At 32.1% G+C, this 16945-nt stretch overlaps 4 protein-coding genes across 4 annotated transcripts; all 4 read right to left on the bottom strand.

Annotated features, from left to right (window-relative positions):
• Positions 1 to 190: 190 nt before the first annotated feature.
• On the bottom strand, positions 191 to 1153 carry LOC128679827 (uncharacterized). The gene is made up of 2 exons (XM_064436701.1): positions 623 to 1153; positions 191 to 229 (listed from the first exon to the last, which is right to left on the bottom strand). The coding sequence occupies exons 1-2, from the start codon at positions 1151 to 1153 to the stop codon at positions 191 to 193; spliced, it is 570 nt and encodes a 189-aa protein (XP_064292771.1).
• A 588-nt stretch (positions 1154 to 1741) lies between these two features.
• Positions 1742 to 7241, bottom strand: LOC128679826 (uncharacterized). The gene is made up of 3 exons (XM_053762284.1): positions 7173 to 7241; positions 5857 to 6016; positions 1742 to 1908 (listed from the first exon to the last, which is right to left on the bottom strand). Exons 1-3 carry the CDS (start codon positions 7239 to 7241, stop codon positions 1742 to 1744), a joined length of 396 nt encoding a protein of 131 aa, XP_053618259.1.
• A 672-nt stretch (positions 7242 to 7913) lies between these two features.
• Positions 7914 to 8699, bottom strand: LOC135309948 (uncharacterized). The gene has a single exon (XM_064436700.1). It carries the CDS (start codon positions 8697 to 8699, stop codon positions 7914 to 7916), a length of 786 nt encoding a protein of 261 aa, XP_064292770.1.
• A 1347-nt stretch (positions 8700 to 10046) lies between these two features.
• LOC128679825 (uncharacterized) lies at positions 10047 to 15160 on the bottom strand. The gene is made up of 5 exons (XM_053762282.1): positions 14467 to 15160; positions 14280 to 14360; positions 13348 to 13510; positions 12843 to 13027; positions 10047 to 10232 (listed from the first exon to the last, which is right to left on the bottom strand). Exons 1-5 carry the CDS (start codon positions 15157 to 15159, stop codon positions 10047 to 10049), a joined length of 1308 nt encoding a protein of 435 aa, XP_053618257.1. The 5' UTR covers position 15160.
• Positions 15161 to 16945: the final 1785 nt, after the last annotated feature.

Raw genomic sequence — 16945 nt, 5'->3', positions numbered from 1 at the left:
TTGTAAAAAATATATAGTGTATAGTAGGTACCTACCAATTCTTGTTTACTTGCATTGTGTATGAAAAAGTTTAAATAAAATAATCCAAATAAAAATGCTTCTATAATATGAAACAGCAACTGGAAGAAAAGAAAAAAAAATCGAACTTGTGGCTTTTGTCATCGAGACTAGGTTCTAGGGGCAGAGGCGCTCAGGGGTTGTGCAGAGAGCTCGAGAGCTCAGCAAATATCTGAGGGAGGCAACAGGTGAATGAATGCTGCCTGCGTGATAGGCACCTTGCCTAGGGAGCCTTTTTTAGATATTTTTTAAGTTATTTTTAAATTAATATAATCTTGTGCTTTTATCTTTAATTCCAATTTGTGGTTAAAATTTATTATGGTATAAATTTACTTACTTGTATTTGATGAACTTTTTTATATATTGTAAATGCTTCTTGAATATCAGTATAAATTTCAAACATTTCATTCCAATATTTATTTTCCTTATATATATTATTAATTACTAGTTTTTCATTTACATCGATTTCTTCATTCCATATATTTAGTTCCAATGTCAGTATTTTCATTATGCGTATAGCATACAGTGCGTGTATGTCAATGCTTATAGTCATAAAGGAACATACCGTGGTAATAATAAACATTAATATAGAAACATAAGTGTATATTGGATTAAGAAAAAAAATTAAACTGATAACAATAATAAACGAGAAGATTATAATGAAACATAACACCCAATTCCAGAAAGTAATATTTCTTAAATCAATTTTGCCTCTTTGATGCGTATTAATTTTGTAAATAATAAGGACCAAATCAATGTTGATATTGGTGTGTAAAATAGTCATTATGCAGTTCATACTAAAACCTACAATGTTGCAGATTAAACTAATTAAATTAAAATCAATGTCCACCCCTTTATTATATCTTAAGAAGAATCTAGTCATAAATACAAATGTGTAAAAAATAAAACCAAAAACGATGACGACGTTTTGTAAGAAATTATTTGAGGTTATAAAATTGTTTTTTATTCTGAATTTTTGGTTGAAAAAAAGAATTTGCATGAGATTTAGTGGATAAAGCATGTTTTGAAAATCTTCGTCAATAAAATTGCTTAGAAGAACTTCCGAGTGACGGCTTCTTAAATTATTATAAACCATATTGTACGATTGTTTTAATTAATATATTTCTTGAAATTGCTACTATCAATTATATTATTCTTCCTTTTTTAATTATCTCCAATTGACTTTTGATTTTTATCAGTTGTTTTCGCTCAAGTTTCAAGTTTTCAATTTAAAAACAATTTTTGCGGTCAATAAAAAAAATATATAGACATTTTATTTTTATGATATTGTAAATGTAGACTAGCGTTTGTAATGACTTGTGTGTTGGGTTGAAGACCTAACAATTTCTTGATCGATAGTCTGCTCGTAATGATGTCAAAGTTCATTAATTTTTTCATTAATAAATTAAAATGATTACTTTCATTATTCCCTTCTATTCATACTAAAATATATAAGAATATATGTATGGTTTTCTATTTAATTACTTGATGGATTGATTATCATTACATTCATCAATTTTTCTTCTGATCACAACATAATCCTTATTGTTGTATTCTTACTGTCAATCACCTTAAATTACAAATTTTCTACGTTTATATTTTGACTTTACGGAAACACAGTATATAACTTTTTAGATATTTACCCTGTTCTCAAAAAGAATAAGTAAATCAATACCTATATTAATTATTTATTAAAATAAAACTGCAAAGATACAATAGCATACGTAGCTAATACACCAACAAATCTTAGCGGGAACTTAGCATCTATCTCGAAGAAGCCGAACAAGTTGAACTTATAGCTGATGCAACTGTTGAAACGGATGATGTTCTTGCACATTTTCCTCTTCGGACCTAAAAATAAATACAAAATGATATGAGTCCCTACACAGATGTTATGCAATACAAACACCATTTTTAACCACGAGAAGTCAATACTGGAGATAGGCCTCCAAAAAACATCCATGAAGACTAAAAGACAAATCCAACGTCACCTTATCACTTTGATGGTATCATCAGACCTAGAACCTTTCTGCCCCAACCGCCATCAGCGTAGCGCGCTATCAATCTTCAGTGATACCCACCCATTGTGTTGGTGATACAAATTTTCCTACGGATCGAATCATAAACATAAATCATGATTCGATCTCACAGAGAAACACCGAGCATGATACATTTTTTGACTTATTACTGCTACAATTTCTGCTGGCTTCAAGAAGACACTCACGATAATTATGATTACCTGCACACTCTGGTTCATTTAACATTCGCAGACATACAAACTGAGTTTTGTTCATAGCCATATAGAATTTCTCGCAATATATGCTTGACATACTGTGTAGAACGATGTTTTTTATCACCCATTTACATATGCTTATAGATGACACTACAGTGTCTACCTAAAAATGTGAAAAAACATGGTTTATATATATTTTTTTATACCTGGGCACTATTTAAAATGTATGGCACAGTTTAAAAAGTTTCATTTCTAAATTTTGAAATTGTAACACTTGTCAATAAAATACTCGTAACTGTTTGTTTTAATAACCTTTCCACAGAATTTTAGGTGATTTGGAAATATGCTAAGTTTTTTTCGTTCACGTTTCGCCATTGTTTCGGTTTGTCATGTCTTGCTTCTTTGTTGGCACATAATAAAAAGTGAGTGATTGCTAATAGCTTCAATATAAAATGACCACGGGACTCACCGAAAACTCCAACAAATTTCCTCTGTCTAATATATACTGCCAGTAGAGAAGAGAATGGAAAAACGATTCACCTACGTTGAACAAAAACTGAAAGCAAAACGTGATAAGTTTATTTTGAACAAGGGTACTAACTGATCGATTTTATTTTAATCTAGGTAAGGTATCTAAGATACCTACATTGTGCAACTAACCATATGCTAAGAGGAAAGCGAAACATTTTTTATCCAATCAAGTAGACTGCAATAAAATCAATGAGAATTGCACTATCATCACTGCGCTTTCAGTCAACAGTTTAAAGAACAGATTATATAAAATACCCAAACTTCAAAATACGCAAGCATCAGTTTAATTAGCTGCCATAGTTTGTTATAAAATCAATATTAATTGATTATAATTTAATCACGTTAAAGGGGTTTTGCAAAGAGGTTTTTGTAAATGCTCTATAAATATAAATAAGAGTATATTTAGGACAAATCACACAGATTGATATAATTATTAATAATTCTTATATATATAATATTATTATTAGTATAATAAATATTGTTGATTTTTTAAATTTATTAAGTGTGTAAAGTAACTTACATGCGCTCCATATACTTTCTTATAGATTGTGAATGCTTCTTGAATATCGCCATACATTCTAAACATATGTTTCCAATAATCATGTTCTTGAGACTTATCGTTGTATTTTTCTTGTCGAATTTCAACTTCCTCAATCCATATTTCAAATTCTTTATTGAGTAACTCGAGCAAGCAAATAAAATAAATAGCATTCAGATCAAAACAAAATGTCATAAAAGAAGCTGTATAAATGAAAATAATATAGTAATACGAATTAACGGCAAAAAAGTATAAGAAACTGGTATTAAATATGTACAATTGACTAATGATAATACAATAGAACCAATTCCAAATAGTGAAACGCAATAAACTTACTTTGATTGTAAGCTGGTCATATATTTTGTATAGAAGAAGCACTAAATTTACATTGCAGTTGCTATAAAAGATACAGCATAAGCAATTTATGATGTAACCAATTATGTAAGAGGCCATGTCTATGAAAGCATTTAGAAAAGTCATGGCCATACTTACTCTTAAGCCAAATCGTAATATGTAGCTGACGCAATAAATTGTACAACCAAAAATAAGTACTATGTTTTGTAGGTTATGATTTGGTGTTATGAAGTTATTCTTTATTCTGTATTTGGAATTGAAGAATAAGAACAGTAAAATCTGTAGCGGTAAAATCATTCTGTGAAAATCTTTACTCAAAAAATTGTTAATTAGCAACTCTGTTCGTTGCTGTATCAGTTTGTTCTTCATCTTCTTTAACTTCTGTCTGTTAAATATTCCTTTATCTCTCTCTCTTAGTTTTGCAATGGTATTGTATAGTCAAACAAATTATACAACAATTTGGAGTTATATTTTGCAGTACAGCGATTTTAAATCAACTGTGTGTTGTAGAAAGCTCAATGCTTTTAACCTTTTTGTATTTGTTGATGTTTACGTTTTATGCTTCTGTTGAATTATTATGTCTTATGCGTGATGTGAATATTGAGTACAACCTATTTCACCGATTACAATAATGAACTCACGTTTGATGTTACTTAGCAAATTAAAATCAATATTCTTGTAATGTGTTTCGCCTATTAGGTTTTAAGTATATATAAAATCATTTGTTCTGTCAAATTGTCTTTTTTCCTTAAAAATTACAATGGTAATTTTTAACAAAATGTTGTTATTATTTTCGTGAAATATTTTTACTTTTTAATTTTACTAGGTGGTCGGATATGATGAGGACTTTTATATGCAGTAAAATTCTCCATGCCCCAAAGATCGCATTGCCATCATGGCCCTGGTGAAGAGATTCACAGCATGATCACGACCCTCAGCCATGTGGATACGGCTATTCGTGGTATTTTCTATGTAGATCATTTAAGGTCCATGCAGTATATTAATATCATAGTGACTAGAGTTTTTAGACTACTTATTAAAACATATTTATTTAATACATCGTAACTCGATTATTTAAATAAATAAATATATTAGGACAAATCACACAGATTGAGCTAGCCTCAAAGTAAGTTCGAGACTTGTGTCATGGGATACTAACTCAACGATACTATATATTTTATAACATAGGTATACATATATAGATAAACATCCAAGACCCGGGCCAATCAGAAAAAGATCATTTTCCATCATGACCCGACCGGGGATCGAACCCGGGACCTCTCGGTGCAGAGGCAAGCACTTTACCACTGCGCCACCGAGGTCGTCATTTGGCTTTCCCAATGTCTAATTTCAACTTTCAATTTCACTAGTTCCCAAGCATTTCACAGAATTTCAAGAAGTGTGCCCTGAAATTTTTAACACACGCACATAAAATTATTTTGTGAATTCAGTAGGAAAAATTTAAAATACTTATTATATGAAATTTTATTTATAAAACAAGCTGAATAAGAACTACAGTGGAGCTAGCAAGAAGACCAACGTAACGCAGAGGGAATTTTCCGTCAATGTAAAAGAAGCCTAATACACAGAATTTATAGTTCAGTGAATTGTTCAAACGCCAAATCTTCTTGCACACAATGCGTTGGTTCTCTGAAAAAAGGACTGATTTTGAGAACATAACTATATAATTGACCGACCGAACGAAGCCAGCGACGTCTACAAATCAACTTGGAGCAAAAAAAAATGTTTTGTATGTTTGTTTGTTCGTTCGTTCGTTCGTCCGTCCGTCCGTCCGTTCGTTCGTTCGTTCGTTCGTTCGTTCGTTCGTTCGTTCGTTCGTTTGTTCGTTCGTTAGTTCGTTCGTTAGTTTGTTTGTAACGTGATAACTTTCGAATCGTGAAATCTGAATTTTGATGAAATTTAAAAGGTATGCAGGATCTGTCGTCAATAGAATTTTTAAGTTCGTGGGGGCAACAAAATCGCTTAAGTGTTATGCAACGCAAAATTGCTTATGTTTAACAACTGGTATACATAACTATATATTGTTGAGTTAGTGCTCATAATATCTCGGAATTATTTTGGTTCTAACTTAATGCAAAATATTTGTAACTATTATATTTATTTTTATTTTATTTATTATTACCCGTGCATCCATCTCGACGCAACATAGTAGCACAAATATATTGAATTTCATTTATACCCATGTAGAATTTTTCACACTCCTTACTTATCAGCGAATGTAGAAGGAAATTCTTCATCACCCAGACCAGAACGCTGCTGAATGACAAGAAAAATTGTGACCCCTGGAAAAGAAAAGTAAAAAGAATGATCAAACTCAAGATGTTACCTTTATGACAGATTCAAAGCTTAGCTCACGTCTCTAGAAAAAAATAGCCTCACTTCAAGAGAACAGAAGTTTTAAGGCGTATTGGATTCAAGGCTTAGCGTAGTTCACATCTCTGCACGCAGAAAAAACCTATGACACTCTCCAGCTCTCCTGGCAGCTTGTGGAGATAAATATCTCCACACCAAAAATCACTTCAATTTAAATCTCCATTTTGATGTGAAAGTGGGACAAACAAATAAACATACTTTCATATTTGTAATAATTAATAATATTAGGATGCATGCTAATACTATAGATTTTGTTAACCCTCTTTGGCTATTGCCTAATAGCTGTCAAGGTTTTTATCAATGACATAATATTAAAAGAAGTCATGAAATGCTTCTCCTCTAACATCCGTATTCTAGACATCCCCTAATTCCTCGATTTTGACTTAATGTACCTCAATATGCAATAAAAACGCATTAATTTATAATAAAGTTTGGATATATCAACCTCAAGTTATCTAGTATCGTAGTGTATCGTAGTATCCCAGTATATATTTCACTAGGTACATATTTTAAGCACTATATTACTGCACTCATGTTTCACACTTAGTAGTAAAGGCTCCAACTGAAAATCAGTGTATTGCTCCTAGAGTAATAACATCACTGAGTTGTGGCATGTTTAGATTGCTGCAGCACACATACCCATAATCACTTTTTGTACTTACCCACGTTATGTTTTTTTGTTTTTTTAATTATTATTTTTTAAATCTTTATTTTCTTTTTTTGTTATTATGTATTATTGAATAAACTTATTTATATTCTATTCTATTCTAAGTTGAGCTGACGATTAAGAATACTGCGTATAAGTAAACAACATGCTACAACAATGGAACACAGTTATTACCCAACTCATATCCTGTTTTGCCCACTGCAATATTCCTCGCAGATAAAGCAGAGCATGAAAATATGCTTCTGCTACGTGATACAAGATCTGGAAATAAAAAAAATATCTGTGGGCGAACAGCGATAGTAGTTTTTGTCACATCGAATCGAGTAATGTGATTGTTTCGCTGCGTCTCACTTGGAATCGATTCTATGAGGAAAAGTAAAATGCAAATCCAAACTAACCCCTCTGATCAACAATTGGACATTGAGACTAAAGAACAGATGCGTCTGCAATTCTACGCGTTGCATCATTATCACGTTATTACTTGTTATATTTGAATTCGTTTGTGTTATACTATCGGTGTTAACCTTTCACACCGATAGTATTACACGCAATATATGTGTGAACTATCTTTATAAACATAAAACAAGTGTTAAATAAAAATTATGTTGTTCATAATATAAACACGAAAAATATATCAGCTAAGATTTCCAGTTATACAAACAAAAAATTGTCTTGACATTATATAATGTCGAAAGAAGAAGAATTTAATATTAATCTGCTGGAAATTAACAATAAATTACATTATAAGAAAATTAAACCAGTTACAAGTCTTTTTCTTCTTTTCCGTATCGACGAAATTTTTAATGATATTGATCATTAAAAATTGCGCCAGAGCATTGTCTATGGCGTACTCGGGTTTTTAACGTATCTGCAAAACTTTAAACTGCGACTTTTGTTATGTACCCAACATCCGATTCCGATATTTTCATAGTACAATGCTTTGTTCTATCGATGCTTTGCCAAATTGATGATAAGTTAGTACGATGAATCTTACCACATAACCTTACAGCGCTGCTTCTGTATTCCGTGAAGTAGGTACTACTTTTAGAGCATTTGTCTTCTATTCTTTTTTAATTTAGTTCAAAAAACTCTGTTCCTAAAGACCTGACAGCGCTTAATCGAAAAAAATAATATAATAACTATAATCTATTTTCAAAAATAAGGCTACTGACTGACATAAATGAAATTACCTGTATTTGATGAACTTTTTTGTATATAGTAAAAGTTTCTTGTATATCTACATACATTTGGAATCTTTTATTCCAAATATTCTCATTAATATCAATTGACTTGGCAACTTCAGGTGATTCAAATTCTAATATCCAGTTTTCTAGTTGCATCCTTATTACTTGAAGTATTCGTATTGCATAAACCATATTAATGTCGATGCATATAAGTATGTATATGCATACACATGCTACTAAATTGTCAAGATTTCTCGCCTCAATGGTGATGTATAATGCGTTGGAAAAGTATAAGGTTATACAAGAAACAATATAGATCCAATTCCAGGTGGTGATTCTCCTCAAGTTAATTTTGAAGATTTGTTGATGATGTGTTTTTGAAAGGCTAAGAACTAAATTAACATTAGAGTTTGTTTGCAGGGCGCTGATCAAGCAATTAGTGCCGATGCCGTAAGCGTAAAACATTAAATCGAAAAAGTTATATATATAATCACTACTTGTACGGACGGACATAAAGTATTTTATAGTAAACGGAATCAAATAAATCGCAAATCCAAATACTGCAATCATGTTTTGGTATGTGTTGTTTGGCGTTATGAAGTTATTCATGATTTTAAATTTTGGAAAAAATATAAAATTATGCATTATGTTTAACGGCAAAAGCATTTTTTTAAATTCGTTGTCCAGATAATTGTTTAGAAGAATTTCTGTGCGTTCATTTCTCGTTCCTATTATTGTCATAATAATAATTGATTTAGATTTTCGCTTTAAGATCTTCAACTTGTGAACTGGAAAATTTTATGATAAATTACCTTTAAGGGTTTCAATTTTATTTGGTTTTAAAAATGCGTAAATTTTGTTTATTCTATGTCACATTATACTCTTCAATGAAGTAAATTTCACACACAATGTACATCATCAGATTTATGCCTTTTCTATAGAACTCTTCAACAAATTGGTGTTAATGAGGTTTTTTAAGTTTCAACACTGAGGAGATGATTGGTCGACGATCACTATATTCACTAACACGATATTTAAGAAATGGTCAGGTTTTTTAATCTATTTTTCGAAATGTAATTGAGTGTATCTATTTTGAATTGTTACTTAAATAACCATATTCCCAATATATTTTATTTGTAATTTATAATATTAGCTCAACGTATCTTAATGACCTGATCTAAAGTATATTTCCCAAGTATAAGCTTATAGTTTTCAATGAAACACATCACAAAATGACTTTATGTGTTTCGTTGCTCACTTCATTAATTTAAGTAGATGGTCGATATTAACGTAATCGTTCTCGTGATAAATTAATATGACTTTGAACAAAGGGTCGCCGTAACCTTTGACATTAACATTAACGTGCGCAGAAAAACGCAAGTTTGCTGGTTCGACAGCATTATGTCTGATCAGTATAAGTTATCCCATATTACCTGCTCAGTTACATAAAGTTCTAAAAATGTAATTGTTTTTTCATTACTCCACTCCTGTGCAGTGGCAGTGACACGAGCTGTGACAACGCGAGTAACCTATTTACATACTCGTCTGCTGCCCACTGGGATGCTCACTTTCCTGCCCAATAGGGCTGAGTGTATATGTGGCATGAGATCTTTCAAATAATTTATGCCACCGTCACATGCCTCGTGAGTATGGCATTACCACTATTAAGCGGTAATCTATATGTATATGAAAACTGTATGATGGTTATGCTAACGCTTGAATGTCAATTGGGAAACACTGTTTTACTAATAATGTTTCTACAAATTACTGGATCGAATTTGGTGCGATTTACACAGTTGTATAGCGAAAAGTCTAAATTAAAATCATCTGCCATAGATTTCATCGCGATACGTTGCTTATGAGTCGAAATATTGACAATATTAAGTTGTGAGCGGAAGCATGAATAATATTATGTGGGCAAAAGCTAGGTAAAATTTGCTGCTTTTCCAATAGTTCTTCACTTTTATCTAAGTACTGCTGGCACTCCTGGTATACTAAACTCTCGATCAATGGATTATTAACTAGGGTTGTGGATAGGTGACAAATGACAAAAACCATGTCAAAATAAAATCTTTTTCAAATACAGTATTACAAGAAATTGAATTGTAGTAAGACGATGGTATAATACGCCACAAGACTGCCCATTTTCAGGGGCAGAGCGCCATCTACCGTGAAGACACCACAGCCTTCCAGTTTTTGGAAGTTGACCCATAAATATCTCTTTGCATTCTTGACATTGCATTTCAGTTTTGCTGGAAAATCACATGTTTTTGTCAATTAAATTATACATATATGCACATAATAATATAACATACATTTAATTATACATGGGCTAGGACTGTACATAGGAGATACAAGTAAAATAATAAAGTGGAAAGGGTCTTTATGTGACTATTAATAGAAGCCAAAATAATTATTTTTACAATATGTGTCCCTCTGAATGTTTGTTCGCACATCACTGCTAAACAGAATTTGATGAAGACTAACTGCTTAACAGAATTTGATGAAGTTTTCACACAGTTGTATAGCTGATGGTCAAACTAAAAATCTGGTATAAGTTTCATCGCGATACGTTGCTTGGAACCCGAGATATTAACAGTAATAAATTATAAGCGGACACAAGAAACAACCGCAGGCAAATCGCAGCCAAAAGCTAGTAGAAGAATTAAAAGGTCATTTCCCAAACAAAAAAATTGGGACGAAAGTAGAACGTTCGAACGAACGAAGAATTGTAGCTTGTGAGAAATAACTATAAATATAAAGATTGACGAAAAAAAGTGCCTGTGAAGGTCTAATTTCTGAATAAATGATTTGAATTTGAATTTAAACGAAGTTTGACTGAAGGTGGCTAAAGCAGAAATGCTGGTCCTGGTAAAGGTCAACAAAGCTCTCATATAAAAATAAGAACTTACAAGATTCAAACCGCATATATAACGAGAGAATCTCAATCCCCGCAACATCCACTTTTTGGTAGAGATATTCGGAAGCGAAGCATAACACCAGTTCCAAAAGTAGGTCCTTACAAATCCAAATAAACACCCCAAAAATATGGATTGAGGCTACCCAGATTGTAGGACCCAATTTCTGAGAAATCACGTAGTAATATCAAAGGGTATTAAAAATCTCATTAGAGAAGGAGCTTAGATGAGAGCATTTGATGATAGTTTTCAGAGCGTTTCGACAGCGTCGGCCGCGTGGTCATTGAATTTTTCACATTTTAACAAAGATAAGAATTAGTTTTAATATCTAACTTTAACATCATTAATCTTTACTGTGGTAATGTCAATTTTATGAATGATTGATTCTGGAAACGATTCCTTCCTCAAGAAAATTGACGGATCGTAATGGCAGCGCGGGCGCAGCTGTCGAACCACCATTGAGCGTATTGCCGGATTTTTTATTATAAATCAAAACTAGAAGTATCACATAATAGAGAAACATATAACTTTCCATTGAGTAATTTAATAACAAGTCTCTAAAAATATTGTGGGTAGAAATTATTTAAAATACTTACGTTGTCTAATTTCGCCCAAAGTAAGACGATTCCTATGTAGGAAACACTTTGTATGAACATTGAAATAATATGAATCAAAATCTGGAAAATAAAATTAAAATTAAATCATGTTTTTACTCACAAAACATCTTGATGTAGTTTACATGTCTTGGCTATTGTAAAAACACGAAACATTTGATAAAAAATAATACTAACACCTACACCAGATGTTGAATTTATAAGATTTATTGCATCAACAATTTTCTGATGCAATTTCAGAATATTATTTGATTGCTCAAGCACATCTTCGTTGTCATTATGAATATCTATTTTTCTTGTAACTTCTATTAATTTATCTAGTTTTAATCCCAAAAACACCAAAATTATAATGCAGTAAACTAATTCTAAATTGATCAAAAATGTGACCGAAATTAAGAATGCTCTAATTAAGTTCCAATTGTCATCAAAACAGATTTTTATTATAATGAGAGAGAAATAAAATGTCGATATAATTGTGATCATAAGCCACGTAAACAATTTGCACTTAGTTGTTTGGTTTCTATCACGAAGACATCTATCAATATATTGTAACCGAATGAATAATTCTACGTTAGCATTTCTCTGTACGTAAGTCATAACACTATTAATTATAAAATTAATCACGTAATGTAAGTATGTTAAACAGTATATATAGAATAATGTTTCAGTACTGAATGTAGTATAAATCATTGTTGTGTAATAAATTATGATTTCAAAGACATCTGCGAAAAACATGATGATAATATTCTTAATTTTGATGGCACTAACGACATTATTATTAATATTGAACTTTCTGTGACCGAATATAAAGAAAATATAATAAAAAGGCTTGATAATGTTAAAGAAGTCGCCGTCTATCGTATTCATGTTGAATATTCAGAAAATTACGAGAAAAGTGAATGCGATCGATCGAAAGCAATCAACTGAATAGGTACACTTGATAAATTATTATATAGTTACGAACTTATTTGTCAGGCTGTAATTAAAATTAAAGTTTGTTCCATCCTACTAATATTGTAAATGAAAATGTTTGTGTGGATGTATGTGTGTATATTGTATGTTTGTTACTCCTTCACGAAAAAACTGGACGGGTTATTATGATATTTGATACACGGGTAGAATATAACAATAACACATACCTAGGGTACTTCTTATTCACGTAGAGAAGCCCCCGGGCGCAGCTAGTTTATCTATAATTTTGTATATAAACTTTGCTGCGCCCGCGATAGTTATTTTCAATTTTAATTTATTCACATACGTGATGTAACTAGTAACAAAATCATCACTTCTTATGGTTTTGGTTAACTATAACTGAAATGATGCTATTAAAATTGTTAAGACTTTTATTATGCAAATGACGTAGGTAATTTCTTCGCAATAATTAAATGAAGGCAAACTGCAGTAAAACAATAGTGTAAGTCATAATGAGACGGCCAACTCGAAGAGGAAGGTTGCCGTCCACCATGAAGACCCGGCAGCTTATGGAATTTCACCTTTACAGACCTCCGGATATTTTTGATGCAATAGTTTAGTAGTGCTGGAACAATGTTATTCAAGTTTAAATTTCACTACAAGATATGATTCTCCCTCAGGCTGGGATTGATCCTGTGTTATCTTTACATACTAATGTTATAAATGTGAAAGTCTGTCTGTCTGTTCTGCTTTCACGGTTAAACCGTTGGACCGATTTTGATGAAATTTGGTATGAAAGTAGTTAAAGACCCATTTCAAACATAGGCTAATTTAAAAAAAAAATCTACCTCCAATTGACTATAATGGGGTATCAAAAGTTGTATGAAAAACGTGTCTGTTCCGCTTTCGCAGAGAAATTCACGAATGCTTGTAAAAATAACATACATGAGCTATGATTTGGTCGTAACTCGGTCATCAAGATCGCAATTTTTTGATAGACATATTCCGAGGCCAGGCATAAAGCAGTTTCCACGAAAAGATCTTTCAAGATCCACACTAATATCCCAAAAAAATGGACTTGCCCTTTCGTCTCAGAAAAATTCAGATCCTGCAAATAAAAAATAAAGTTTATATTTATAAAAAAAGGATTTAAAGGCATGATAAGAATCCGGCGGGGAGAAGATCTACATTCATTTTTTTTTTAGAAAATACAAAGTTTTCTCTCTCTCTCTATTTTTTGAGGTATAGTTCAAGCGTACCCGTTTTGAAAAGTGCATAATGAAGTTCTTGGATGATCGTATTTTTTAGTTTTGTTACCCGAAGCGCAACTTTTAGTTGCCAAAAGATGTGTTTCGAGGAACAGTTAAGGTATGCTTCGTTAGAGGCACTTCAAAATGGCTGCGTTTGGAGCAATACCTCTCTTTTTCATCTGAGCTTACTGCTGATTGCTTCTGCCGTTAATCTTTGGAAGTTCGAATTTCCTACTAATTCTTTTCCACTCCGCACGGGCTTTGGCTTCTTTAGTTGTCAGATCATTAGCATTTTCCTCGTCGATGTCAAACTAACACTCTTTGGATCTTCCCCTTCTGCTAAAAACAGCAATGGAAAAAGAACTTAAATGATGTTGATTTAAAGTTTAATCAAAAACACGTAAGGTGACTGACTTCTTTCATTTTCTTGCGAAATAAATACTTATCACAAAATTTAGATCTTAACTATAAAATCACTCGTATCTATCTCATCTCCTGTTTCTGGTTGCGTTTGGAGCTGTGATTTTTCAACCGCTTGCCTAACGTCATTTCGCGAGATCCTGAGCATAAAATGTAGGATAATATGATTTTATGAACCCAAACTTTAAGGTTTTCTTCTATACATACCATTCCATTTTTTGCACTGTGTATGCGCCCTTGTACGTAAATTATAGTTTGAAAAAACATAGCAACAACATGTGTTAAAATCTATAACAACAAAAATATAAGTTATAAACTAATAGAGTTAGTTAACAATCTCAATAAATCTTAAACCAGATTTAATCAGAATCAGTACATAAACAAAGGTAATTACAATCAATTTTGAAGTCTTGATGGTATTGTTGATGCCATCAATAATTTCATTATACAAATCCAGAATCCTTTTAGATTTCCCAATCGCTTCTTTATCGATATCATAAAAATCGATTTGGCTAGTCACTTTAATTAATCTATCTAATTTAAGTCCCAGAAATACCAAGATAAAAACATAATAAGCTAATTCTATGTTGGGATACAGTGTTATTGAAACAAAAAGTGCTCTTATTGGATTCCATCTATTGTCCACACAGAGTTTAATAGAAATAAATATCAAATAAAACAAGAACGTCACACCACACATGACCCAAGACAAGATTTTGCATTTGAATGTGTCATTTTTATCATATAGAAGTCTGTCTATGCTTTGTAGTCGCAAAATTAGTTCCACGTTCATATTTTTCAGCACATACGTAACAACACTATAAACAAAGAAATGAATCACATAACACAAATACGAGACTGAATACATTTTAAACAAAAAATCTGTGCTAAATGATGTATATAACATCGCTGCAAGGTAAAGGAATAATTGAAAGGCATCAGTAACAAACATAACAATGACACTATTAACTTTGATAACACTGATATTGTTATTGTGAATATTGAATTTTCTATGTCCAAATATACAGAAAAAGTAATGAAAAGGCTTGATAATGGCGAAGAAATCGTTTTCGATTATTGCACCCATGTTTACGGTGAACACATTTTGTAGAAAGTAAAAAATAATCAATAAAAATTAATCGTCGAAATGTCATCATTATTTACCGTGTAATTTTCTTATGGAATGGAAAATATTCACATTGCGTGTATTAGCTGATAGACTGTTTAATATTAATATTTTTGGTATAAATGTTGAGAATGGTTATTGGAAGGACAATTTTATTTAAAGCAACAGTGTTTGTTTATGTCCTAAAAAACTATTAAAATTTACATACTCCAGTCCAATAAACGAAATCTGAAAATAGTTCTTTATTACCCAAGTTAAAATGTATACTAGCATATAGACTGCGAAAAAGACAACAACTGACAGTGTTGTCCAATGTATATTAGTACTATCACTTGTTTCAGGTAAAGGACTGTTGTTTCAGAAAGGATTGTGCACGATTCACATCGTGAAGAAACCTGCACAATATCAGTTGCATTATTATATATTATACGACAGGTATTAACGCGCACACACCTTTTTTATTTCCCAGATGTATTGGACCTTGTTATGAAGGTCCGTGGTTACTGTATGTTGACGGTACTTGGCGGGAAAACAATATGGCGGCAAAAGAAGATTCTACCGGGCAGACGTCGTCGCAGTAGCTTGCTGAGTCAGTCGCCCAGTGACCACGAACGTTTGCAACAAGTTCCGAAATGTAATGTGGGTAATAAAAAAGGTATGTGCGCGTTTAATACATGTCGTTTAATATCTATCAGACTGATTAGTTCACTAATGTATATGTGAACAAAATTTAACAACAGTGTGAATGATTGACTCGATGAATGAAGAGAGAATGTAAATAACACTCGCGCGCACAAATAATAATAAATAAATATATAAGAACAAATCACACAGATTGAGCTAGCCCCAAAGTAAGTTCGAGACTTGTGATATGGGATACTAGGCTCAACGATACTATATTTTATAACAAATGCATATATAGATAAACATCCAAGACCCGGGCCAATCAGAAAAAGATCATCCATGATCTTTCCATACAAATGTCCCATGGAAGTCTAGACATTCTCGTCGGAACTAAGAAATATAATTTTGCATTTAAATTTTACTAGGCGCAACGCTGAACCGCGTATTATATTTCTTGCTCTAAATTTATAACAGGCGCAAATTCACCATTCATATTTATTTCAATTTGAATACCTTGATCTGTAAAATCGATAACAATAGTATTGATTTAATTTCGCTTATGTACCTTTTCCGTTCCTATTCCCAGGTCATTAACCTTGCCGACATTTACCTTACACTGTGCCTACAACTATTTTGGCATAAATTGTATTCGACGCAACAACATTTAAATTTAAACAAATCAGATTACATCAACGTACTCTCAATACATCGTCATTGCTCTACCTTATTTCTAAGGTGAGAAGGTTGAAAATATCGTGGCTATTGTAATAAATTCAATAGGGAAACCTTTCTCTTGGATTTATTCTTGCCAATTCACACGGCGGCGGTCATACTAAAGAGAAGAAAGTGTCTCGTGTATATCTTGTTCTTAGATTTAGGTAGTAAAGTTGGGTGTGATTTTAATATGAACAGTTTGGATTAGTCTTTCTCACATTTGAGCGTATTTTGTGGTACCTTATCAAGTGGTTGAGCCGTCCGCCTGTGATCGAAAGGTCCCATGTTCGAATCCTACTCGTGCCACATGAGACTGTATACCAATCTGATTCATAGTATAGTATAGTTTTCATTGACCACCATTTGCTTCCAGTGAAGGAACGGACCGTAAGGAAGCGTGCACGCTGGT

The sequence above is a fragment of the Plodia interpunctella genome, chromosome 22 (genome assembly GCF_027563975.2).
Source record: "Plodia interpunctella isolate USDA-ARS_2022_Savannah chromosome 22, ilPloInte3.2, whole genome shotgun sequence".
Taxonomy (NCBI): Eukaryota; Metazoa; Arthropoda; class Insecta; order Lepidoptera; family Pyralidae; genus Plodia; species Plodia interpunctella.
This window is presented reverse-complemented; position numbering and strand designations above follow the sequence as displayed.